The sequence below is a fragment of the Melanerpes formicivorus genome, unplaced genomic scaffold (assembly GCF_026170545.1).
Source record: "Melanerpes formicivorus ecotype bairdi unplaced genomic scaffold, bMelFor1.0.p_v2 SCAF_1, whole genome shotgun sequence".
NCBI classification, from domain to species: Eukaryota; Metazoa; Chordata; class Aves; order Piciformes; family Picidae; genus Melanerpes; species Melanerpes formicivorus.
This window is the reverse complement of record NW_027142353.1, coordinates 28735070-28762113: the sequence shown is the minus strand read 5'-3', so window position 1 is coordinate 28762113 and position 27044 is coordinate 28735070. Positions and strand designations below refer to the sequence as shown.

At 42.8% G+C, this 27044-nt stretch overlaps 1 protein-coding gene across 2 annotated transcripts; it reads left to right on the top strand.

Moving 5' to 3' along the window:
- Positions 1 to 4099: 4099 nt before the first annotated feature.
- IL1R2 (interleukin 1 receptor type 2) lies at positions 4100 to 21869 on the top strand. Of its 2 annotated transcripts, none has more exons than XM_068138231.1 (9): positions 4100 to 4123; positions 5903 to 6024; positions 6121 to 6379; positions 8948 to 9122; positions 10832 to 11006; positions 14027 to 14092; positions 16494 to 16629; positions 18929 to 19074; positions 20392 to 21869. In XM_068138231.1, the coding sequence occupies exons 2-9, from the start codon at positions 5946 to 5948 to the stop codon at positions 20517 to 20519; spliced, it is 1164 nt and encodes a 387-aa protein (XP_067994332.1). In that variant the 5' UTR covers positions 4100 to 4123; positions 5903 to 5945; the 3' UTR covers positions 20520 to 21869. The 2 variants fall into 2 exon arrangements, with proteins under 2 accessions (XP_067994332.1, XP_067994343.1); XM_068138242.1 differs by lacking the exon at positions 4100 to 4123 and adding an exon at positions 4247 to 4419.
- Positions 21870 to 27044: the final 5175 nt, after the last annotated feature.

The window sequence follows — 27044 nt, the reverse complement described above, 5'->3', positions numbered from 1 at the left end:
CCATCAGATCCTAGATTTTTAGAAATTATTTCTTTATTTCATCAGTCTATGACTGTGTGTCTCTGCACAGACAATTTAATCTGCTGCTGGCAGTTTGTGTGCAGATCTACTGGGCAAGATAAAGACCTCCCAGTGTCCCAGGCAAGTATTGCAAACATCGGTGTGATATGTGCAGTGACGAGGATGCCTGATGCAGGGAGAGTTCCCTTGGACACTTCATTTGCAGTGAAGACAGATTAGGCACTTTTTGTTGCTTGAGGTACTTCTGGCTTGTTGTTGCTGGCTCTGAGCCTTTGTAGTCATTATTTTCTCCCTTGCAGCTTGTTGACTTCTACAGTGAAGGTCTTCTCCCTCCTCCTTCCAGCTCTCGACAGTGTAGCTATTCTCCATAGCTTGCCTTGTTTCTTTCGCAGTGAAAGGATCTGTGGACATCCCAGAAGCTCACAGCAGGGAGGCAATCTGTAACCAATCTGTTACTGCCCTGGCCAAATGAGCACTCCCTAATGAAAAATTCTCTGTCTCTTGGCCCACCGCCTCTTGTTTCTCCCAGTCAGTCATACAGAACTGGTGTATGACAGCACTTATTTCTCTGGAGAAGCATGCAAATTCCTGTGTTCTTGACATCTGTTGTGCATTGGCTCCTCTGTTTAGTCTTTTTCTGTCTATCCTATCTATTTGATGATTCTCAGTCTCCATTTCTGGCCTCCCCAAGAGCTCACCCAGGAGTTGCGCACAATTATAAATTATTAAACCCAGGTTTTCCTATATCAATAAGCCCAAGAACATGTGGGGGCAATAGTCGTGGTTTGCTTTGCGTCTGCTCGCCAGTCAGCTTGCAGCATTCCATATTTCTTAGTGCCTTGTCATCTTATTCTTATGTGAACCAGAGAAAATTTCTCCAGTTTTAGGTTGTGTGGAGCTGGCTCAGCCAAACTGAATAACAGAATAAACAGCACAGTCCACGTGAGTACAGTTCCTGGGTGCTAAATATCATCAGCCACAGAATTGCTTGGATAAGTTCTTTCAGCACAAACAGAACCTGAGACTCACTAGAAAGAGCTGGCACCTTATAGAAATGGTCCTATCCCTACTCCATGATGCCTGAACTTCTATGTCCTCCTCCATGGACTAGGGGTAAAGAACAGACACCACTTGTGGAGGCCTTTTTAAAATCCCTGTTACAAGGATCTGCCAGAATGCTAAATATTACTTGAGATTTTGGTTATTTTATTGGGATGCCCTAGAAGAGCAAAATCCACCCAAATGTGGATAGGCAGCTGTGTGTAGGCCTGGTGTGGGAAACAGTGACCTAGTGAGATGAGCAATGGGTGAGGCACATGGGGAATAGCTTGGTCCTCAAGTCAGGAATTTCACTGCTGTGCTCCAGCATCTTGAGCTGTATAAATGCATCATCAGCATAACAAAACCACAGAATGGCACCAGCTTCCTTAAAAGAGTCTCTCTCTATATAGCTGCTGGACTTGCATATTTCTGTTTATAAATACTCAGTAATAACTGACCACAAAGTGACATGGCCTTCTCAGCAGACAGCTCCTGGAAAAATAAATGTCATATCTTTCACTTCTTCCAGAGTTACTTTAAACCAGACTTCTGCACCTCCAGATATAATATTTTAACTTAAAATTCTGGTACTGGGGCATGTGATCAAAATATTTTCTGGGTAAAATAAAGAGCTCTTCTGAAGAAAGTTGTTTCAAAGTGTTGATCCTGGTCAGGCTTACCTGAGAACATTCTGACTGCTACTCTGTAGATACTTGGGTTTAGTTTAGCTTTCTCAGGCAGTTCAGCATATATTATTGCATTATAAACTCAGTAGCATGAGGAAAATTGAGGGCTGCTGGTGTGTACAGATGGGAAACCCAAAGCATTGTCTCATGCAGGGTGAGTCAGGCAGGGCCCAGTCTTTACACATGCTGATAGGCAATGATAAGTTGACCAATTAGCACTGATACAGTTGCAAGTGACCCTAAGGATGAGCTGCACCAGGCCTAGACAAACTAATCATGGATGATGTGGAAGAAGAGAACATGAAGTAGGATGACGAAAAGGGCTGGAGCGTGGTGGGGAAAGGCCATGAAGGGAGACCTGAACTGGCTGCAGTGAAAAGAGGTTTGTGTGTGTCAAGGGCAAAGGGAACAATCCTTCAGAAAAGCAAGTGATGCTAGTTCTGCTGCATATTGAACAGCTTGCCATGGATGGTTTTACTCAGAGAATGCAACGAATGAGCTTGCAGCAGCTGGTAGGTACAATATTTCCAAAGACATCAAGCCTCATTTCCTACAGTTAGGTTCTTTATTCTGGAAAGCTCTGGGTTATTTGCTGGAAACTTGCCTGGCTGTTGTGACCACAGTTACCATTAGAGACTCCCACTTCTATTGCATGAGTCACTGATATAGTAATAGCCTGACCTTAGACTTAATATAACATGTCACCTGATCTGGAAGCCCTTTTGCCTGGTTGCCATACAGTGAACTGGAAAAGGAAGGCCTGAAATAGTTTTATAATTAGAAGGTCAGATTCTCAGAATGGAGTGCAGGATCTCCAGAAAGCAAGACCAGTGGTTTTGTAGCCCAGATGTGGGAGTTTAACACCAATGGGTTACTACCATAGGGTAGTAACTATTTTTAGTTGCATTATCATCCTTTCAGATTCAAGGACTGCTTAAGGAAAACCATATGGCCATATATTGGGCTGATAGCTCTAGAAAACCTTGCAATGACTGCATTGATCAGGATACAGAAACTGTAAAGACCATTACAGATGGAAATGTGGGACTTACTGATTTTTTTTCCTTTAGATCTATTTACTGAAGCTGCTGTAATATGGTAGATATTGCCTGCACAAATGAATATGTGCAGCCCAACCATACGACACTGTCCCTACTATTGCGGTATAGCTAACAGATGTTGTCTCAAAATCTGCTGATCTTTCATTACTTAACATCCTGAGGTCTCCAATGTAAGAGAGGCTGAAAGAGTTCACGAACTGTGTCACGGTGGTACAGGAAATAGTTCTAAAAAGCTTACTGGGATAAACATCTATGTTGTTTTTATTAGTAATTGTTTGGTTAGTGAGAGCCCCACAAAGCCTGAGCCTTAGGCTACAACCCCAGTGCTTCAGATCACAGATGCTCAGCTAAGGTATACAAAGTCCAGGAAGGGGGGTGGAGGGTATTTTACTGAGGTCTGCTAATAGGACCTGTGTACTGACTCCAGGTCCAGCAGGTCAGACAGACCCCCAGAACTTCCTGGGCTAGCAATGAGACAGTGCATGATAACTGCTCCCTAAGGTATCAAGAACTGCTGTATCAGCTGTAAAAATTGCAGGGTTGCCTGCAGGATGCATCACACGATAGAGCAAGGCACAGGAAAAACGGCTTGTGGTCCAGTTTAGACTGAAGTCCTCTGTGAGACTGCCCTCTTTTAAATAGGTAGAGGCCAACATTGCCACAATGCATAACTCATTTCTTATCCCTTCTGCCCATGAGCCTTGATGTCATAATCTGGTTATATCTGTTAATTATTTATACTCCATTACATTGCAAAGAGGGCCTTAATGCAAGCTGTGACACCGAGATGGATACTATGGAAGGGAAGTGGAATCAGTCCATTTGTGACTCACAGGCAATTTGGGAAATCACAGAAGATTTATGTTGTCCATGAAGGACTTGCTAAACCATAGTTTGTGAAGACTGCAACTAATTTAGCTGCTGACTATGCTGCAGGACACCTTTTGATACCCATGAGATTTTTTGATTTGGGCCTGAGCTTGAAACAGTCATGTGAAAACACGAGTGCATGTAAACTACCATTCGTCAGAAAGAGGGAAATTTAGTCATATATTTAGCAGTCATTTCCCCTTTTTTGGGAAACCCACATACATATTGTCTCCCTCTCTGTGTCTTGGTTTCTCTCATCTTCACTCTACAGAAGGAAAGAAAGGTGGGTCTAAAATGTCGTTTGCTTCTGACACAAATCTGATTGGGCAATGAGAGAAGAATTTCCTGTGTGTTGAGCTAAATCCTATATAAGAACCTCACTAGCAACTTTCAGTCATGTCTTTTTTTGAGAAGCTGAAGGCTGAAAGAGTGCAAGACACACAGGTAAGAGAATGTGATGGAAATCTTGGAAGGAAGACCTCCACTAAACCCTCAGATTGCATAGGACATACGGAGATTGCTATATACTAAACCAAAGGGACCAAAAAGCTCTAAACAAGGCAACCAAGTATTTTCATCAGGATCTAACAAGAGAGACACTCCCCTGTTACAGGGTATTTTGTGTGAAGCATGGAGCTTGTTAACACCACAGCAAAGCCACCACCAGCACCTTGTCCAGGTGCAGCCAAGAGGGACTACGACTCCATGCCAATGACCTGGAAACCCTCACAGATCTAGAGGTAGGAGAGAGGAGCCATAGTTATGAAACAATATTATTAAGTAAAAGGTTGGCTTTGTTGTATTGTAGAGATGACAATAACTGGGAAACAGTTTATTATAGTCATACCTATCAGAATCAGGCAAATTTAGCTACTAGAACAGGGAGAAATTTGGATTAAAACTGTGAGCAGGATGGGGTGCACAAAAGATGCTTGAAGGTGAGTACCTATGAACGTGACCATGTTTACTTTTGCATACAATTTGAAGCAGTTATCTAGTCATTTAATATTCATCCTATGGGACAATCACAGTTTTAGGTTAATGTTAAATGCACACACAATTTACATTTCTGTATATACAATGGAAATGGTATCTATCATGTGCATATGTGTGCTACGTAGAGCATAAACTCATACTTGCATATAGCATGTTTTGTGTATTTTTGCCTGCAGTATAATGAGACAACACATGGTCAAGCAACTGAGTACCAGAAGCTGAAACCTTGAAACAGACTGGAAAGCATTCATATGATGTACACAGAAGTTGCCTTGGCCATAGTAAACCAACACAGATGACAATTAATGAACTGGCAGTGGACTGTTTTGTTTTCCCTTAGTGCCACTGTATCTGATTTTCAGGACAAGTTGTGCAGGATTTTCCTCGTCTTGTTTTAACTTAGATGGTCATAGTGTCCATGTTGGACTTGTGCACCACCAGCAAGGTGGGTGTGCATGCAATGAGAACCAGAGTTTGTCCCAAGAGAAACATTTATTGGAGATTTTGAAAGCTTGTGTCTGGTTATAGAAGGAAGTTTGCATGCAGCCTGATCTATGTTAGCTGTCTTAATTTATTTTCCCCACCATTCACAGTGGGGAAAATAAAGTGGCACAGGATTTAATAAGGTGCATATGTGTACAGGGAGATGTTAGGTTATGGCTGGACTCAATGATCTTAAGGTCTTTTCCAACCAGGCAATTCTATGACTTTATGATGAATATGTCCTTGTTTATTGCAGGGGGTTGAATTAGATGACCCTTAAAGATGCCTTTCAACCCAAAGCATTCTATGATTTTAAGATATAACCTTGAGAGACACTTGAAGTGGATGCTTAAGACAAGTAGTCTGTTCTGATGCATTTTTGCTCCTGTGTTCACCTAAGCTACTACATTGCAAATAACCTGAAGTGGCTGACCCATGACTCAGTTACATCTTGTTGCAAAATAAGTGGAGCTAGATTGTTTCATTCATAGCTGAAAAGCCGTGGGGACAGCAGCATCTTGTGGTATATCACTTGCATCTCTGGAGTGAAAGGAAAAGATGTGATGCGTTTGTGCTGAGCCAGATGCTCTCGTTCCACAACTCAGCCCCCATAAACTATGGAAGAAGTAGCCTTCCTGCTCATTAAGGGCCAGGCTGAGGAAAAGAGCAGTTAACTCTTGAGTAAACATAGAATATTTTCATTGTATTGTCTGTCTTGTAATAAACTTCCCTGTATATTTCAAGGCAGTTTCCCTCAATCATCTCTTTCCAATTACCTCTGGGAAAAATGTGTGGGCTCTTCTTTATCCTGATGACATGCATGATGGGTGCTTTTGCCTTCAGACTGCAGCAAGTCAAAAGCACAGGTAAGGGCATGCTTTTAAAATGTCTTTTGTCTCTCTCTCCCTTCTTTTGAATATGCTTGGTTGACTATAATATAAATATCTCTCTTATTTATATAGAAAACTGCTCAGATCACAGTGTGTTTTTCAAACACTACTATGAACTGCATGGAGAACCTGTGGTTCTAAAATGCCCTCTGCCCAGATACAAACATTTGGACGTTTCTGCCCTGACCCCTAATATCACATGGTATAAAAATGGCTCAAAAACCATGATATCAGGAAGAGATGAAGATTCAAGAATCTGGGCAAAAGGAGATACACTCTGGTTCTTACCAGCAATGTTAGAAGACTCAGGAGTATATGTCTGCACAAGAAGGTGAGTATTTAAAAGAAAATCCAGTGTGTTAATAACATGACTGTCTAAAATATGTTAGTTTAATTCTGAACTCCAGCTGTGTTCAGAGTGTGTCTGTACAAGATAATCTCTTTGGTTACTCCATTAGCAAAAAAAAAAAAAACCCCAAATAAACAAGCAAACAAAAAACCCCAAAAAAGGAAAGTCAGAACCCTTAAATGTATTATGTGCCTCCTATACATATATATTGAAAACTGGATAAATTATGGCACAGTATTGCTATTCTGGTTATGATCTCATGAACAAATAGTGTATGTGAGAGTTTGTTCTAACTTATTTATGAACCAGTCAAGTCTGCAATAAGCAGGGACATGCCGCAGGCAGCAGATACTGCAGAACACAATCCTTCTGTTACAACTCCAGAGATGGAGCCTTGTATGCACCTCAGATTGCCTTATAAAGCATATACCAAGGCTCTAGAGTGGCTTCAGTCTTTCCCTTTCCTTATGCCTGGTCTTTATTCTCTTTTCTTCTGCTTCACATTTTAAACCAGACTTTGGTTGCTCTGATTTTGCTGGAATATCTGTCATGACCCAATGTGTATTTACTATGCTGGGGCCAGACTTGCAAGACTACAGAGGGTTGAAACTTGGTCATCTTTTTGTGTTTATCTGACATCTCTTGGCATGGTTTCGAGAAGGGTGTCAGGCACTGGAATTGTGGGAGATTGAAGAATGCTCCTGCCAGCTCCTCCATCGAGTCATCCTCCTAGTACACTGCTGGCAACTGGCACCTCGCTCCAGGTCTACAGTGGAAAATATATCTGTAGTTCCTGGAGCTGCCTGTGCAGAGCGCAGTTTCCTTGCTGACAAGGTACACCTTGTGAGTGACATGTGTAAGCAGTAGAAGAGATGGACAGGCAGAACTCATGTTAATAAATCGTGGCCTTTCCATATGGCTAAGCAGTGGTGGGGCAGAAGACAAGACTTGAATGGTAAGATCAGAACAACAAAAGATTGCAAATGTTGTCCTAAAACAGAGAATAGCTGCCTGAGATCTTGAAGGATGTTTTGTAATTTCCTTCCTGGACTATTCTGCCTCAGTTCTTCAACTTGTAATGCTACAGCAGTGTTATTGACAGCTATAGCAAAATGCTGTGAAATCTGTTTAAAAAAAGATATGCAAGAGCTGAGTATAGAGCTTTATTGCTAACATGAAGGAGTTGCATGGTTGATATTGACAGGACAAAGGGTAATGACACTGGAATGGGTTGCCCAGAGAGGTTGGGGATGCCCCATTCCTAGAAATGTTCAAGGCCACATTGGATGGGGCTTTGAGCAGCCTGGCCTAGTGAAAGGTGTCCCTGCTCATGGCAGGGGATTGGAACTAGATGGTCTTTAAGGTCCTTTCCAACCCAAACCATTAAAGACTATAAGATTAGTAAAGTACAGACAAATTTTATTGCCTTTGCAAATCATCCCACAGGAAAGAGTTTTTTCAACACTTTGTAAAATAAAGGTAGAATAGAATAGAATAGAATAGAATAGAATAGAATAGAATAGAATAGAATAGACCAGACCAGGTTAGAAGAAACCTTCAAGATCATTGTGTCCAACCCATCAACCAATCCAACCCACCTAAACAAGTAACCCATGGCACCAAGCACCCCATCAAGTCTCCTCCTGAACACCTCCAATGATGGTGACTCCACCACCTCCCCGGGCAGCCCATTCCAATGGGCAATCACTCTCTCTGTATAGAACTTCTTCCTAACATCCAGCCTAAACCTCCTCTTGTTCTGGTCTCTGCTTCTGCTGAGTAAATATTTTGAATTTAGGAATCTGACATATAGGTGACAGTTGGTCACAGTGCCCTAAAAGTAGTGTGAGTCCATCTGCTTGCAACTCCCAGCTGCTCTCCAGAAGGTTACAGTCTAGACTCCCTGGTTTTGCTGTCCACCAGAGGGGCCCAGCAATGTCTTCAGCAAAGCTATCTTGAGACAGGCTTTCACAGGCATTGTAAAGGACATAGTTCAAGCATATATTTCCCATAGTTTGGTCCTACTCAGAACTGGAGCAATTGTCACTTGAGACCAGAAAGAAATGTTAAAGATTGCAAAATCTTCAAGGTAGGAATGCCTTCTTTTCTATGCAATGTCTTCTTGTTGTGCAATAGTAGCTGCAGATGTATTTTAACACATGGTTTAAGCTTTTTATTTCATGCTTAGGTTGCAATCATAAGGGTGTTCACAGTCAAGACCTCTTTCAAGGTGGAAGGTTTATTACACACCTGCTACTGTTCAGGTGAACAAGTTTTCCTTCCTTACAAAATTAAAATAGTGCTGTAGCCTAAGGATGCACAGCAAACTTGGTGTACAACAAAAAAAAAAAGAGAAAAGGCTGGAGCTCTGAGGCAGATGTGGCAGCAACATGTTTAGATTTTGCCAAAACCTCCAGTATCAGTGATTTTCCTGTACCCCTCCTGGTATGATTTCAGTCTTGAACTCTTAGAAACTGCTAAGGAAGGAAATAGAAGCAAGAGGAAACCAAGGGTGTCACTTGAGTATCTCATCTCCTGATCTGTCTGCAGGAACTTTACCTACTGTGCTGAGGTCTCCATCCACCTCACCATTGTGGAGAAAACAGCTGCTCAGGAGATTGCTTATCTCCAAGTCCTCTTCACTTTCACCTCTGGAAAGATCGTTTGCCCTGACCTATGGGATTTTACACCAAACAGGACAAGCCTGGAGCTTAAGTGGTACAAGGTAGAACTTTCACCTTCCTCTTTCTCCAAAGCCTAATCCTGTTTGTAAAGGCACATAGATCTCCACTTTCTGTTTCTCCTGAACATCATGTTATTGAAGTCATGAGCACATCATAATACACTGGGAATTTTGGGGCAGATGTTATTTTTTAAGAAAGATTGCCTTGCATGGAGTCCATACAGAGTGAAATGTGCCAGATGTTATCTGCTCTCACAGGCAGTGTAACTATTGAGGCTAGACTACCTACCCATGACTCTAGAGGTTTGCTACTTCACTTCGACGCTGTGCTTCTTTTCATGGTCCCTCTAATGAAACCCATAAAGTAGGACTTCCCTGTGAAGCTTCCCCTGTGTGAGCTGTTGAGATGGGGTAGTTTTCCTTAATCACTTGGAGATACTAAATTTGGAGATACTAAATTGGAAATACTAAATCCATCACACAAAGCTTATAGCAGCCTCTTGCCTAACTTGCCAGTCTGTGATGAAATACCTAGGCTGGCTTCATACAGTAGTGCCTATCTTGTGATTGGTACCACATCAGCAACATGTCTCTGCTCAGTTTCCCTTCAGAGGCAGGCTATAACCCACTTACTTCTGACTGAGACTGCTATTGAGGCCTAATAGAGGCCTTCCAGTACCTGAAGGGGGCCTATAAGAAGGCTGGAGAGAGACTGTTTACAAAGGCCTGCAGTGATAGGACAAGGGGCAATGGCTTCAAACTAGAGAAGAGCAGATTTAGATTGGATGTTAGGAATAGGTCCTTTATTATGAAGGTAGTGACAAACTGGAACAGGTTGCCTGGCAAGGTGGTTGGAGCCCCATCCCTGGAGATATTCAGTGAGGCTCAACAGGGCTCTCAGCAACCTGATCTCATTGAGGATGTCGCTGCTGAATGCAGTGGGGGTTGGACTAGAGGTCCTTTCTGACCCAGACCAATCTATGATTCTATGATTGCTTATTGAGACTGCCTCCCTCAAAATAATTCTTGCTACAACTGTCAGGAAAAGCTATCCAACTTTCATAGAGAAGCAACATCATTGCTCTGAGCAGGGCTCCAGCCTGTGTGCGAACTGAACCTTTATGTGAAAGGGCAACAATTTATCAGTTTATGAAATCATGCAGGATAAGCAACTGTTCTGTGATAACTTGCATAATTAGAATAGAATAGAATAGAATAGAATAGAATAGAATAGAATAGAATAGAATAGAATAGAATGGAGTAGAATAGCATAAACCAGGTTGGAAGAGACCTTCAAGATTGCTAGTATTTGTCTTCAAAGAATGCTTTAGAATACTGCTTTTATGATGATGCGTATGGAAAACAATAGTATTGTGAAAACCTTCATGGTTACTAAAATGGTTTTGTCTTACAAGAATGTCTTAGGTGATTATTCTTAAGAGGACTCATGAAAGACCCTCTTATCCTTTGCATCCTAAAGCGTGCACTTCATTTAAAAGCTATACATTTACATTGCAGATAGATTAAAATAGTGATTCTTCACACTTTTTGTAGTGCCTCAGAGCATTTTAGAGACAGATACACATTTGAAGAACTTGCCCTTTGTGGAGAAAGTGGAACTGTTCAGCTTTCCCAGTGATAAGTGAACTCTTAATAACAGAAAGACAGGCATAAGTGATTTTGTCTGGAATTTATATGGCATATAACCACATCTGTCTGAGCCGTAACACCAGTTGCTGTCCTTTCTCCAGGATGCTGTGCCTGTGGAAGATGACAATGAAAAATTTGTAGTTCTGAAAGGTTCGACTTCTCTGATCATGACTTCTGTACTACCAACAGATGCTGGCTATTATACCTGCAAGATGTCTTTTCCATTTGAAGGTGTAATATATGAAATTACCAGAACAATTCACCTGGAGACTGTTGGTAAATATCAAACCCTTAAAACATTGTAGCACTAGAACGTCTCTTCTTTGTTAATGAAATTCTGTAGAGGGACTCCTCTGCCCCAATACCCAGTAGCATCCTTGCTTGTATCAGAAATAGCGTGGAAAGCAGGACCAGGGAAGTGATTCTCCCCCAGTACACAGCACTGGTGAGGACACACCTCAAATATTGTGTTCAGTTTAGGCCACTCACTGCAAGAAAGACATTGAGGTACAGGATCATGTCCAAAGAAGGGCAATGAAGATGGTGAAAAATCTAGAGAACAAGTATGAGGAATGGCTGAGGACACTGGAATTGTTTAGTCTGCAGAAAAGAAGACTCAGGGGAGATCTTATTGCTCTCTGCACCTACCTGAAAGTAGCTCTTCTCCCAAGTAACATGTGATTACACAAGAAGAAGTGGCCTCAAAAATGGTGTCTTGGCCTGTATTAGGAATAGCGTGGCCAGCAGGACTAGGGATGTAATTCTGTCCCTGTGCTTGGCACTGGTGAGGCCTCACTTTGACTACTGTGAGCAGTTCTGGCACACTCACTTCAAGAATGATACTGAGGTGCTGGAGGAAGTGCAGAGGAAAGTGACAAGACTGGTGAAGGGACTGGAGGGAAAGTCTTATGAAGGGAGGCTGAAGGAGCTGGGGTTGTTCAGGCCGGAGGAGAGGAGACTTAGAGGGGACCTTATCACTGTCTACAACTACTTAAAAGGAAGTTGTAGTCAGGTGGGGTAGGGCTCTTCTCCCAGGCAACCAGTGACAGGACAAGAGGGCATGGTATGAAGCTGTGCCAGGGGAGGTTTAGGTTGGATATTAGGAAGCACTTCCTCGTGGAAAGGGTGATTAGGCACTGGCATGGACTGCCTGGGGAGGTGGTGGAGTCGCCATCACCGGCAGTCTTTAAGAAAAGATTGGATGTTGCACTTGGTGGTATGGTTTAGCTGATGTGGTGGTGTTAGCTCATAGGCTGGCCTTGATCTCAGAGGTCTTTTCCAGCCTCAATAGTTTTGTGATTTTATGATTCTCTGATTGCCATTACAGGTTTACATTGGATATTAGGAAAAATGTCTTCACTGCAAGGGTTGTCAAGCACTTGAACAGGCTGCCTACAGAAGTGGTTTAGTCAGCATCCCTGGAAGTATTTAAGAGATATGGTACTTAGGGACATGGTTTAGCTGTGGACTTGGCAGTGCTGGGTTAACAATTAGACTTGATAATCTTAAAGGTCTTTTCCAACCTAAACGCTTATGTGACTATCCTTGGCCTCTCAGACTACCAAGGAAGGTGAGACACCATGGATGTTTGGTTTGGGCACTGATAGTTTTCCAGAGCCCCTCTGAGGGATGGGGTCATCCTTTTGCCTGAGTTGCAGCAGATTTTCAGGAGGCAGGACTGAATATTGCAAGACGCCTCTGGCTGTTGAACAGAAAAATGTATGTCTTGACACTTCAGAGGGTTTAGGAAACAAACCACCTCACACTCGCTCAGGATGGGGGAATGCCGCTATTTCGGAAACAGCTGAAAGCGGCCGGCCCGGCCCGGCCCGCCCCGCCGGCGCGGCGAGAGGAGTCTGGAGGGGCGGGGTGCGGTGAGCCAAACGGCCAGCAGGGGGCAGGCTTGACCAGGCACCTCCCGCATCATACCGTCTCCGCCTCGCTGCTCGTCCCGCCCCACCCCCGCCGGCCCTGGGACCGCCGCTGCCCGGCGCTAGTGCCCGCTTCAGGGCGCAGCTTTTGCAACACGAGTTGACTGATACACCAGAACGCTGTGCACCCATTCAGCGAGACCTGCACAGAATGGAGAGCTCGGAAAAGAAGAACCTAACGAGGTTCAACAAGGATAAGCGTAGAGTCCTGCACCTAGGGAGGAACAACTCCATGCACCAGTACAGGTCAGGGGTTGACCTGCTGGAAAGCAGCTTAATCGAGAAGGACTTTGGAGTCCTGGTGGACGGTAAATTATTCATGGGACAGCACTGTGCCCTTGTGGCCAAGAAAGCTAATGGTATCCTGGGGCTCATTAAGAAGAGTCAAAGGCGGTTCTTCTCCCTCTCTACTCTGCCCTGATGAGGCCACACCTGGAGGCTTGTGTTCAGTTCTGAGCTCCCCACTCCAATGAAGACAGAATGTCCGATAGAGGATGATTAAGGGAGTGGAACATCTGTCTTATAAGAAAAGGTTTAGAGACCTGTGACTGTTTAGTCTGGAAAAGAGAAGATTAAGAGGAGATCTTATTAATGTTTACAAATATCTGAAGAGTGGGTGTGAAGAAGGTGGTGCAGGTCTATTTTCCATGATGTCCTGCAATAGAATGAGGGGCAATGGATACAAGCTGGAACACGGGAAGTTCCATTGCAACACAAAGAACTTCTTTAATTAAGAGTGACAGAGCACTGGCATGGGCTGCCTTGAGAGCTTGTGGATTCTCCTTCTCTAGAGACTTTCAAGACTCATCTGGATGTATTCCTGTGTGACCTACCCTAGGTGATCCATCTTTGGCAGTGGGGGTTGCTGTCCTGATCTCTGGAGGTCCCTTCCAACCCCTGCCATTCTATGAATGCCTTTCAGGTGTGGGGCTGCTGAAGGTGTCAGTTTTGGCTATGCACACATCCATGCTCTGCTGAAGCCTGTGGCTTTTCTGCTTTTTCAATTATTGAAATGGGTGTGCAAGGATCTCAGCATACACTGTACCACTAGAGAACGGTGTGTAATACCGAATGGTGTGTAATACCAAATGGTACTCTTGCTTCCAAAAAACACTTATCTGCTGTAAATTCGTCATGGTGCAGCTTTCAGGATCAAGATGTGAGCTTGATTCTGATGATCCCTACAAACACAGATCTCTGGGATCGAATCTGGAACATCTCCCTTTGCCAGGGGTTTCAATGATCAAGTACTTTCCTAAGACTTGAAAGATGTTATGAAAGAGCGGCACATTTCTGTCTATAGCTCTGTGGCAACGACCACATTTTATGTGGTGCTAGCACTGACTCTATTCTTTCTCCCTCCAGAACAAGAAAAGAGAATTACCCCAATAATTGTATATCCAACACAGAAGACAACATCAGCTGCCCTTGGTAAGGCCCAACATTTTTCCCAGAAATATTTAATCAGGCAAAAATTAAATCAGCTCCTCTTATGGTGTAATCTGTTGGCATAAATTGTTGTAGTTCTTTTCTCCAAGTAAGGAAAATCACTTTCCAACCTGCCCCTCTTCCTGAAGGCTTCCTGTTCAGAGTTGATTGATAAGTGAATGTATTTTCTAGATATGCTTTATTGCTTTTTTTCCTCCTTTCCTTCCTTATTTCTGAAATGAAGCAGTGAGAGGGTGAATGAGGCACAAAATCAGAGATTTATTGAAGATGAGAGCAGACTCCAGGGGCCTCCAGGTAAAAATAGTGTAATTAGCATAATATCATATGATTAAACAGCTCCTGCTCCACCACCACCATTTTTGCACCCATCCCAGAGCTGGGTGCAAGACCCTCACCAGCCAAGACACCACACAGAGGACCTCAGCACCAGTAAGGAAGCCAGCCAGCACCCATGGATGATAGTGGAGAGGCCATCAACCCTCTTCCTACCTAACCAGGGGGCCACTAGGCCCCTGGGCCTTTTTCTCCACCCCAGTCACCCAAGTTTGCACCATGGGGACTCTCCAGCAATGAGAAGAGAATCCCTCGGTGCAGATGGGGTCAGCTTGGGGCTTCTGCCTTTCCTGGGGGGAATTAAAAAGGGGAGTGGGCTGGGAGGGCCAAGTGGCCACACCTGGGGTGGGAGGAAACTTCAATACAGCCCAGGTACTCTGGATTTGAGAGGAAAAAGGGGGAAAATGGGGTGGGTGAGAGACTTTTAGGGTGTCAGGTAATGATCGGACTAGGGGGAATGGAAAAAATGACAAAATGGTTAGATTCAGATTAGATGTTAGGAGGAAATTCTTCACCATGAGGGGGGTGAGTCACTGGAATGATTTGCCCAGGGGGATGGTAGAAGCCCCATCCCTGGGAGTTTTTAAGGCCAGGCTAGATGTGGCTCTGGGCAGCCTGATCTAGTATGAGGTGTCCCTGCCCATGGCAGTGAGGGGGTTGGAGATGGATGATCCTTAGGGTCCCCTCCAACCCCAGAAATTCCATGATTCTATGATTCTAAAACAATTTTGCAGTTTAGGCTGGATGTTAGGAAGAAACTTTTCACACACAGAGTGATTTGCCATTGGAATGGGCTGTTCAGGGAGGTGGTAGAGTCACTGTGCCTGAAAGTGTTTAAAATAAGACTGGATGAGGCACTTAGTACCATGGTTTAGTTGATTAGATGGTGTTGGGTGATAGGTTGGATTTGATGATCTTGAAGGTCTTTTCCAGCCTGGTTAATTCTGTGATTCTGCAGGTTTTGCACCTTGTTTTCAGTAACTGCATGCTGTCTTCCATGTAGGAGAAGCTGTAGAAGTGCTGCTGATTTTAGCTACTAAGAATGCAAGAAAACATGTGTTTGCATCCTCAGATCATCTGCTCAGAGTGTTTCCGCCCCCCCCCCCCCCCCCCCCCCCCCCCCCCCAAGAACTATTCATTTTCAGTATTCCCTCATATTTGTCTAGGTTATCTGGAGGCTTTGAATTAGGAACTTAGCTCTTTTGGGAAAAGACATTTTATCATTTCTTTTTACTGTTTGAAGTAGCAGTTGTTGCTAGTTAGAAAGTACCTTGATAGGATCTCAATTTCAATGAAGATGATATTATGACAACAAATTTCTGTTGCACTTCCACTTTCCAGAAAATGCCAGATGTATTTTACACTAAGTTTTCTTGACTTGGGTACTACACACACAGTTGTGTCCTATGATGACTTAGTTTTCACTGCCACTTTTCTTTCTATTACTACCAAGTAATTATTTTTGCCTGTCTATCTCCATGGAGTGATTTATTTCCCTTTTATCACCATTTGCATAGTTATAATAATAAAAAAGTATGCAGTATTGAGGCCTGTGATTTGCATGTAGTATAGATATGCACTGAAGGCTTTTTTCCTTAGCTCTGAGTTACAATAACTATAGCCAAATTTCTGATTTTTTGCATTATCACTTCAGCTCGGGAGGTCCTACCTTGAGCTGAACACCTTTGCCCACTGCATGTGTGAGTTAAGCTAGACTGTCAATTAAAGCAGTTGCTCCAGACACACCATGCTATTTGGGCTGCAGTACGTCAGGAGTAAGGTCACAGGAACACAGCTTTGCCTCCTGAGGAATGTGTCTAGTGCAAGAGTTACTAACTGTTGCAATGGGAAAGTAATTGGCTAGTGGCGGGAAGGAATGCCAAACCAAAGGGGATTAACTTCAGTTGGGGATTAACTTCAGTTTTGAGTGCAATGGTGTTTGACGTGCATAGGAACTTGATCTCCCACTGGAGATGTTGTTTTTTACCAAGTGAAAGAGTAGTTCTTTGTATGCATCCAAGTGATTTTTTAATCTTTGTTTTACTGACAGGCTCCAAGATGACTCTCCCATGCAAAGTGTTCATTGGACTGAGCAGCCACACCCATACTGATGTGGAATGGCTAGCAAACGACACTGCCATTGAGAGGGTTTACAAGGAAAGCAGAGTTAGAGAAGGAGAAAGACAGTAAGTCTGTCCAAAAGTCCTACATCCTCTTACCCTCCTGATACGTTGCCTCTCCCACTCTTGCAGTCTTGCCTCATAGCTGCATATGCCTCAAGGCTTTTTCTGCTAGGAAAGGGGTGAAAATACCTGTTTTCTCTACATGTGACATGTCACTTGAGTGGTGATAACTCACTATGTTCAGGCTTGTTTCTAGCACTTTGCAACTGTGAGGCAAAACTGTCAGCTGAAATCTCTTCACTGAGGTCCAAACTGTTGTATTTTATCTCTCATTTGAAGAGAGTGTCCACAAAGATCATCACCCTCACCTGGGTCATGGTGGCTCTGTCTCTATTGGTGGACACTGCTGTGAAGGTTCCTGGGCTCTGGGATGCCATTGCCTCTGCTGTTAATGGTTAAGCTGTCCACTTACCCACTAGCACCTTCCTGAAGAGCTCCTGGCTATCTGTTAGGATTTAACTTGGGCCAGGGACCATTCCCAACCCAGTCTGGGGATGTGGCATCTTTGTTTTGTGGGACAAAGAGTGTTTAACAGTGAAAGATGTTTGGGAATTTGTGCCAAGATAACAACCCAGCCATGTTTAGTTCATTGCACAGCTGCAGCCAGAGGTAACCAGGCAACTCTGATGAAGCCCTTATGTGTTAACACCTATTTTCACAGTTTGATTGATACCATTTACTTACAATGTTGTTCGTGTGGATAACTGACAGTGCATTAAACCTGTGGTCAGGAACCATAAGATGTACTGTGGCAGGTTTTAGAATAGAGCAGCATATGTACTTTCTTACTTGGACCTTAAAAATATTTTTATTATTACTATCACCATCATTATTAGTCTTACATACTATACAATTGCACAAGGACAGGGACCATGCCAGCTCATGCAAAGCTCATGATGTGTGAGATGCTCCAGGTACGCTGGAAGCCCTCAGAATGGCTGCAAGCCAAACCAGATCAAACACCACCACAGAAATCTCTGGCAAAACATCCACCACTGTGTTGCTGCCTTCCTGTGGTACAGTCCTGGGAGTTGCGCACAGGGAGCTCCATGGCTGCAGTGCATCGCAGGCTCGTAGCAGATTGTTAAAGAGCACTTGGATAACTGCTTCAGCAATGACTGAAAGATATCAAGAGAATGTTTGACTGTGACTAGAAAACCACACATATGTAGTTGGGACTGATGAAAAAATCAGGTTGAAGGAAGCTAGAAAATTCCTAGGCAGTTTCTGGTATTAAGCACTTGGTTTTGGGTGTGTGGTGGTTCACTTTGGCTAGTGAGCATTTGCTAGAATGAGGTCTCCATATGTCCTCTTCTAGCTGATAATAGATGTGGCAGTTTGAGGCTGTGCCTTTAAGAAAGGGACAGTGCTGGGACACTCTGGCTGAATGTTTTGGAATAATAACGAAAACAATCAGATATTCTAAACTAATTTCATTGGTAGATTGGTAGAATGCAGTCTTAAGTTTTGTGCAGCTGGGATTTTCTCTCAGTTCGTCCCTTTCCTTTCTGCTTCCAGCTTGCCTGCTTCTGGGCTCCCTGCCAGAGTGACCCTGAGCAGATAAGCATGAGGCCTACTAATATTCTGCTTTATTAATAGCTGCCTTTTTCACTCTTTCTAACCCTCTTTGGGAAGAGGGGAGGTAGGGGGAGGGGGGGGGTACAGGGGGGGAGCCCTCCTCCTCCGAAGGGAATTTCATTCCTGTATTCTTGTTTTTTTACTTTGCTGTATATTTCTGTATATAAATTGTGAGTACTGTATATTTTGTGTACATATCTTGCATTTTCCACATTGCTTGTAAAATATAGCATTTCCCTTTGCTTCTCTGGCTGGGTTAGCTGTGTTTTTTCTTCCTCTTTGTGGGGGAGAGGAGGCTAGGCCTTCTCTCAAACCACCACAATAAGAATCTCAGAAATCACTAGCTGTTCGGAGAGAAGGAATTGAGTCCTTCCACAATGCTGTGTAGAGGAGCTGAAAGATATACACAGTTTATACACAATTCTGCTTGCCTTTATTCCTTCTTTTTTTTTTTTTTTTTTTTTTTTTTTTTTTTTTTTTTTTTTTTTTTAAGAGAGAAATCTAATTCTTTTTGCCTGGAAGGTTCAACAAGTGCAGGATGGGTACTGGCTGCTGAGACTCAGATAGCTGACACAGCTGGGCTGGGAGACATGTATGTCCTCTAATGCTGAGGGGCGGGCTCAGAATTAATGCATTTTCTTGCAATGTGCTGTTAGAATGAACACATGAAATAAAGAAAAGCCACATTATGAAAGGAATTAACATTTTGTTGTTGTTGTTACAGAGAAATTGTTGAAAATGGTGAAAACTTTATTGAAGTTCCCCTGGTTTTTGATGCTGTCAAAGAAGTGGATTTTTACACAGATTTTACATGTCTGGCGCAGAACATATATGGATACCAAGTACTGCCAACAAGGGTGAAGCAGGAAGGTAACTAGTTTGACTGCTTATTTGGGATATTCGCTATCACTAATCTAATGCTAAACTGTAATCCAAGCCTTTTATACTGTCAGAGCTAGTATTGTAATTAACTATTACCTGGGGAAAAAATTGTCTCTTTCACCTGTAGGCTTTGGAATAGCCGGTTCACAAAACACGCTTTCTGTGGGGTCATTCACTGGCATTTTCTTCAGGGATAAGGATCTGTGCTGGTGTATCTGTTTATTGGACAGGCATCCAGTTCAGAGATACTTTCTAAAGTGATTGCTCCAGTGAGACTACTGGCAAATTTCCATTGGGTGCAGCAGGGCCAGGTCTCCCCCTGTTCCTCAATAAGCAGTGGGAAAATAAGGAAAAAAGAAAAAGATAATAGCAGAATAAAGATCAGCATGTTCCTTCCTTCTCATGCACAGACTGCTGCCAAAATAACAAAAAGTATGAATTATGATGGGTTTGTTATTTTGGCTCCTAGTGTGGGAAGAGAAGCCCTAAGCTCAGTGCAATTAATGCTGCAGTGCGATAGACCATTGGCCAAGAAGCAGCCATAAAACCAACATGAAGCAATGCTAATTGTTTCTTTGCATGACAGCGATGAATCACCAATGCTTGCTCACACTGTCTTAGAAAGGCACATTTGCAGTCTTTGTGATGAGTTATAACTCATGACTCACTCCAGCATCCTATGATGAAGGATTTGTACTTTGCTAGATGATGTGCTGCCCTTCTATTCCATGAGCTACACAGATATTACTATAGAGGAGGCAATCCATTAACCAATATAGGTTGGAATAATCCAAAATCAACTGGGTCTCGGAAATAAGTTGTATTTTGGGAAAAGGTTCAGAGTGTTGGCTTGATCGTTAGTAATTAATAAGCTGCTCTGTACAGGAAAACTATTCATACAGCTAGTGGGTGGACTAACTGTTACATATTCCCTCTCCTTGTGGTGCTTTTGTTTCTTGCTTGTAGTGTCCTTGCTTTCACTAAATTAAGATAGAAATCACATAGCTGCTCTGAGCACAGGTTGGGAAGGGCCCTGTGTATGCAAAAGGAGTGAACTTTAAATTCCCACCCTTTATTGTTCATCAGCTCTTCCTCACATCTTCATAAACCCATTTCCCAGAGCACTCAATCAGGCCTCTTCCTTTCAGTGGTGATCAACCCTGCTGAGAGGTTAACTTGCAGACATCCTTTTTATTGTGATTTCTCTTCTTGCTCCTTGAACTTAGAGAACTATGTTCCTGGGAGTTTATGGTTGTATTTTTTTTAACTTTTTTTTTTTTTTTTTTTTTTTTTAAACTTTTCCAGCTGTTGGCCTGTCCTGGTACATCGCAATGATTCCCTTTGCATTGGCCTGCATGATCGTGGCAGGGATTTACATACACAAGTGCTGGAGGAGGAGAGCCAATAAAGGATACACTGCAGCAAGGGTTTAAAATCCACTTTACACTCTTGATCTGCCAACAGAACAAAACACCATCCTATCTTTCTCTTCAGACTGGACATTCTGCTTCCCCAGCAGATGTATATGTATCAGCTAATTTCTTCTTCTCAAAGTCCTCCACAATCTGATGAAGTTATAAATATAAGTTTGCATTTTTATGTTGTCTAGATGCAGGAAAGCTGCTTCTATTATTTTGCAGCTAATGTGCAATCTATTGAATTTTGGAACACAGAATGGCAGGAATGTTCTGTGGATATGGGAAGGATAGGGAAAGGGATGTGCTCTTTCCTTCTGTAATTCCAGTAGTCTTACGGTTTAAAAAAAAAAAAAGAAAAAAAAAAAAAGAAAAAAAAAAAAGAAGAAAATCCCTAAAATATAAGAAGAAGAAATAAAAAATCTTGCTACAGAAGGACTATTCCACAAAAGAGTGAAAATGCAGTTTCCTTATGCAGCTAAACTCTGTTTTACTTCACAGAATCACACAGAATCACAGAATCACCAAGGTTGGAAGAGACCTCAAAGATCAAGGCTAAAAAGAGCCCTGTTTTTCTCTTTTCCAGAGCTAGATACAGTTGTCATGGCATATCTGTGAACTTTTCCACAACACATCTGTATTTTTTCACCATTTGGATTACTTTTTGCTTAAATGGACTGTCTCAGAATATCCCTCTCACAGAGGGCTCTGTGTAACAGATAATTGTGCACTCGAGAATTTGGTTCTGGTTTACCACCAATATCTCATAGCAAGAGATTCATAGAGAGCTGTAACGTGTTATCTTTGCCAAAAAAGAAAGAAAAAATAATGGAGGTGTGTTTTAGTGTTGGGAGAGTCATTTGACTAATACTATTCCTGGAAGTGATTGGGCAGATTACCAGCAATAATATACAGTCTTGCTTTTCTGTGCCTCTAACTCTTTCATGACTGTCCCGATTCTTCTTTCTGATATGAGCAAAGGTCTAGCACAGGTTCCCATAAATAATGAGTCTTCACCAGGCTAAAACTGGTGCAACCTCAGGAACCTTTTGTCCTTTAAACTCAAATATGAAAACTGATTACTCATGATGCAAAATGCTGCCTGTTAGGTTAATCTATCGGAATTCCAGTCTTGACATGAATCAGAAGGGAGCAATAAATAATCAATGACCATGCTGTACTTTGAGGATCAGAATGAGTAAAATTACTTGGTTACTTCCTCTTTCAAGACATAACACTTATGGTAGTCAAGAAATAGTTCCATCATACATAATGTCTATTATCTTTATCTGTATGGGAGGGGAAGAGATCCAGCCTTAAGGTCTAGGTATGACTGACACCTCATACAGGCACAAAAGATAAAGGGGCCAAGAGAGCTAATGGCTGCAGTGTCCTCCTTTTTATAGGCTTACTAGACAGGGAGGGGAAGTGGAACAGACTAAACTCAGTTTCCCAGGGGGACAACCCCCTGCAGGGAGAGCAATGCTCTCACAAGCCCTCCCCCCAACTTCCAGGAAGGGCGTAACCCATCACATGTACCACAGTGTTTAAAAAAAATGATGAAGTAATGAGGAGAAGGATACCTCATTCACAGAATCACAAAAACATTCAGGTTGGAAAAGACCCTCAGGATCACCAAGTCCAACCAATAACCCTACTCTACAAAGTTCACCCCTAAACCATATTCCCAAGCACCACATCCAAATGACCTTTAAACACATCCAGGGTTGGTGACTCAACCACCTCCCTGGGCAGCACATTCCAATGCCTGACCACTCTTTCTGTGAAATTTTTTTCCCCAATGTCCAGACTAAGCCTACCCAGTTGTAGCTTGAGGTCATTCATTCTTGTTCTATCACCAATTTGCTGTGAGAAGAGACCAGTACCAGCCTCTCTACAATGTCCTTTCATGTAGTTGTAGAGAGCAATGAGGTCTCCCCTCAGCCTCCTCTTTTCCAAACTAAACAGCCCCAGCTCCTTCAGTTGATCCTCATAAGATTTATTCTGCAGGCCCTTCACCAGCTTCATTGCCCTCCTTTGCACTTGCTCCAGCACCTCAACATCTCTCCTGCATTGAGGTGCCTAAAACTGGACGCAATACTCAAGGTTTGGCCTCACCAGAGCTGAGTACAGGGGGAAAATCACCTCCCTACTCCTGCTGGACACAGCATTTTTCATACAAGCCAGGATGCCATTGGCTTTCCTAGCCACCTGGGCATACTGCTTGCTAATTTGTGTGACTGTGTGCCAGAGAGCTCATTGATCTGCAACAACTTCAATGGCACACCTATAGAGGGGAAGACGTCATGCCTATGGTCTTAGCATGAGTTAGCATCCAGGACAGAGGCTGCTTCTTTGAAAGTCATTCTCAGCAATGATTTTCTCATTTCACTCAGCATATATGATTTTGATGTCAGCTATCCATCTAACTAGGCAGCATAACCAATATTTGACCAAAGGAGTATTCAAAAAAAAAAAAAAAGTACACTTGGAATTTCACTTTGTAATTTTTGTTCCCAAACAAAACCCTTGAATAGATGTAGGAGGAGATGAAAATAAGAATTGGATCTGCACACAGAGCTGTCTTGGCAAATCAAGAAGACTGCATTCTTTTAATTCTAGTAAATAGGGAGGGAAGATGCATATGCAAGGAGGACAAGAAACGTGAAATACCACTTTCAGGATTAACACTTAAGTATGAGAATAGCTGATAGAAGTGTTTGCTGCTTATTCTGACTCAAGTCTGCAACACAAGAGGTCCAGAAGAGCAAAACAAAGCAAGGAATAGAACTTGTGTTTTACATCTGAGAACTCCCTGTCCACTCATAACCCTGGAGCTGCTAAAGATAGGTTAGGGTGGGGTGCCTCTCATCCAACCTTCAGTTGCCCAAAAGGCATACAGCTGGGCCAAGTTAGCTGTTGATGTTTCCTCTCCACTCAGTGGAGAAAATGTTATTTTCAATGCCTAAAATAAATGGCATAAATTGCCCTCTAGAAGTGCCTATCTTTTTTCCACCAGTTTAAGACAAAGTGAGACAAATCCCTCCTGGATTACAGGAAAGATTGGTTATAAACTACTGGATTTCTTTTATTTTTTCTTTTTTTTTGAGAGGTTCTAAAAAAGAATGCCCTGAAGCCCAGAGCCAGCCATTCACGTAGTTGAGGCTGCTTGGCTTTCTTGAGAAATGCAGCTTCCTGTGCAAAGTGAGGACACAGGCTCATTCTAAGTTAAAATACTGTCAGAAGCTAGGAGGCAGGCACAAAGGTATGTATAATGGAATCCAACATAAGAGGCCAGCTGAAAATATTTACTTGATGCCTTGGAAAAACTTTTGTGGCTCAAGGAGCCTGTGGTCATTAAGTGCCACAGCTATTACAGGAAGAAAAGAAAAAGCTGCTATGAGTATGCAGCTAAAGTACACACAGTCTCCATGGGACCAGAAGGAAGTGTCCTGTGCAAGCTGAGGGTTCTTGGGCATACACAGGGCAGTGGGGGCTGCCAGGTCTTCCACAACTCTCAGCCAGTTCAGCTCCTGCTGCAGCCAGCTGCTGCTGTGCAGCAGACTGGAAAAAATATTGTTATGTACAAATGAAATATCCTAAGATTAGACTGCTGCCACTGGACAAGCACAGGCTCTTGATAAGAAAACCACTAAAAATATGTATCTCATTAGTCTGCTGCAGTGTGTTCATTGCACTGGAAATTATAGTCTATATCCCGCTGTAGGTAGTATACATAATACAAAGAGCTTAATAAAGCAGATGAACTATAGCACCAGTCAGTTTTCAAGCACATGTGATCACCTTCCTGAAGTTCTTTGAGGGAGAGCCAGGCCCCTAATAACAAGAGGGAAAGTTCTAAATACTTGCATAGAGCCAAGCTCACTTGTTAGAACTTAAGGAATGAATTGTTAACTGCAGAGTGTAGTTTGGTTCTTACAGTTTTGTGTCCCTCCTACCAATTTTAGGTTTTTGCACCAAATCTGATGACAGCTTTGGGTGTAAACAGCAAATTTATTTGTAACATGTTAAGAAAGTTGATCTCTCAGTCTTGACAAGAAGTGAAGGTTCTCTCTCACTAGTTTTACTGATTTGTCATCTGTTGAACAGTGACATAGGAACTTCACTAAAATGTACTTCAATGTCACGGAAATGCAAATATTGATTTATTTGTGAACAGTGAGGCATTACCAGCATCTTATGTCTTGCGGGATTTGAATAGCACTATTCATGTGAAGTCTTAGAGGTCCTGTTTGGCCTTGGTTATAGAGGATTCATCCATCTGCCAAGCTGCAGGATAAATGAATCATCCTGTTTGTTTGCTTTGGCTCCCAAATATGCTATGTCATAAGTGCTAGGAAGGCCAGACTGTGACTGGAAACAGTTGATATGATGTTTGTTTCTTTCAAAAACCCACAGCTCTCAATTAACTCTTGGTTTTCAAGTTGAGGACATGGCTGAACTAAGCAATTAAAGACTGTTATTACATGTACTCTAAAAAACATGCTGTTTTTTTCACAGAATCACAGAATGCCAGGCACTGGAAGGGACCTCAAAAGATCATCCAATCCAACCCCTCTGCCAGAGCAGGATCACCTATACCAGATTGCATAGGAATGCGTCCAGGCAGGTTTTGATATCTCTAGAGAAGGAGACTCCACAAGCCCCCTGGGCAGCCTGTGCCAGTGTTCTGTCACCCTCGCAGTGAGAAAATGTTTCCTCATGTTTCCATGGAACTTCCTATGCCTCAGCTTCCACCCATTGCCCCTTGTACTGTCACTGGGCATCACCAAGAAGAGCCTGGCTCCATCCTCTTGGCACTCACCCTTTACATGTTTATAAATATGAATGAGGTTTTCCTTTTGATTGGGTCTTACCATGGCTGGTCTTCATCAGATCTGAGAACTCTCCAGAGGAGACAGTGGGCAAGCCATGGTGGCTTCTCACATCATGTCACATCATGACCTAGATAGCTCATAGATACTGGAGGCTAGGGCCTCCTTTTTTTTGAGTAGAGAAGAACTATCAGCTCAGAGGAGAAACAGAGCAAGGGCCTTTGATCACAGCTGATGGGTAGTTTACCTACTGAATCTAAGCCTGTACTATGCAGGAGGAAGCACAATAGAGAAAAATCAGAGCTTCACTTCACCTAAGAGCAGCAGAGCTATAATACTCATTGGTTCTTGCTAGGAAAGCACATATAGTTTAGGCTCAAGGTGAAGGGGAAAGTTCATCAGAGAAAGAGTAATTGGCCATTGGAATGGGCTGCCCAGGGAGGTGGTGAAGTCACCCTCCCTGGAGGTGTTCAAAAGAGGACTGGACATGGCACTTGAAGCCATAGTTTAGTTAGTCATGAGGTGTTGGGTGATAGGTTGGACTTGATGATCTCTGAGGTCTTTTCCAACCTTATTGATTCTATGATTCTGTGATTGTGGGGTTATTTGTTTGTTTGTTTGTTTGTTTTTAATTACCATGCTGATGTGGTGCCATTTAGGAAATAAGGATTGTACGGGAGAATATAAAGAAGTGACAGAGGGTCTTCCCATGGGGAGAGTTGTGAAGTGCTGCAAGGACACATAGAAAATTAAGAACTTGTGAGCACAGGCAGTATGAGTTTATCTTCTGCCTGGAAAGGCAGAGAGACAGGCTATGGTAACTGTCCATGAGTGCATCCAGTGGGAGAGTAAAAAAGCAAGGACATGCAATTATTTTTGCTAATGAAGAAGACTAGGATGAAAAATGAATAATCAAAATTGCATTGGCTGATAATGATTCCAGCAGTCAGATCCTGAAAGAGCTTCTCAGTAGGAGCATTGCCCAGGAAAATAAATTACTTTTAACCTGGTGCTTGGTACAGCTATGAAAGGGATTTGATAAATGTGACAACAGGGGGTTTTCCTGCAAAGCTGCCTCACATCCTCTGGCTTTGTGTTCTTTATTTCCATTGAAAAAGGGCTGGACAACTGAAGATAAAATATGCCAAAGAGTTCAATTTTTGTGTTATTACTATTTCCTCAGTAAATCCCCACTGCCCTTTATTTACAGCCCTTTCAAGCTTGTAAGGGCTGGAAGATCAAAAGAATTAAACACTGAACACCATTTCTGGAGGTGTCTTTGTAGGCATCTCCAAAGTCTTAATCTACTTTAAACTCTTTCAGGAGATGCCAGTTGCCCCTAGAAAATAGCCCTTAATGAGTTTTGGCTTTCCTACTGGAGGGAGTGATCCAGACTCTAAACAAAACTGTGTTGTAAGAGATGAGTTAGGTCTTCATATGACCAAGTGCCTGCATCATATGGAGAAGAGGAAGATGCCCTTAGAAACTGCTCTGTCCTTTTTCACTCAGTCTCAGGAATGTTGCTTTCTACTTGTTTATTTTACTGTTTAATGGCTGCTCCTATGGAATTCACTCTTGGCTGTGCACTGGAAACCCTGATGGAGCAACATTTCCTCAGCATAGGTCCCAGGAGCTTCCCATCTAAGGCCTGCAAAATTTCACAGACTTTAAGCAAGCAGCAGGAGTGAAATCTCTGTCAAGAATGTCA

What these genes read in the sequence shown, in the direction of transcription:
- IL1R2 (XM_068138231.1), top strand. Translation starts at nt 5,946, where the DNA reads ATGTGTGGGCTCTTCTTTATCCTGATGACATGCATGATGGGTGCTTTT. An exon ending in GTATATGTCTGCACAAGAAG is followed by an intron (nt 6,380 to 8,947) that starts GTGAGTATTTAA and finishes ATCTGTCTGCAG; the next exon opens with GAACTTTACCTACTGTGCTG. An exon ending in GTTAGAGAAGGAGAAAGACA is followed by an intron (nt 16,630 to 18,928) that starts GTAAGTCTGTCC and finishes TTGTTGTTACAG; the next exon opens with AGAAATTGTTGAAAATGGTG.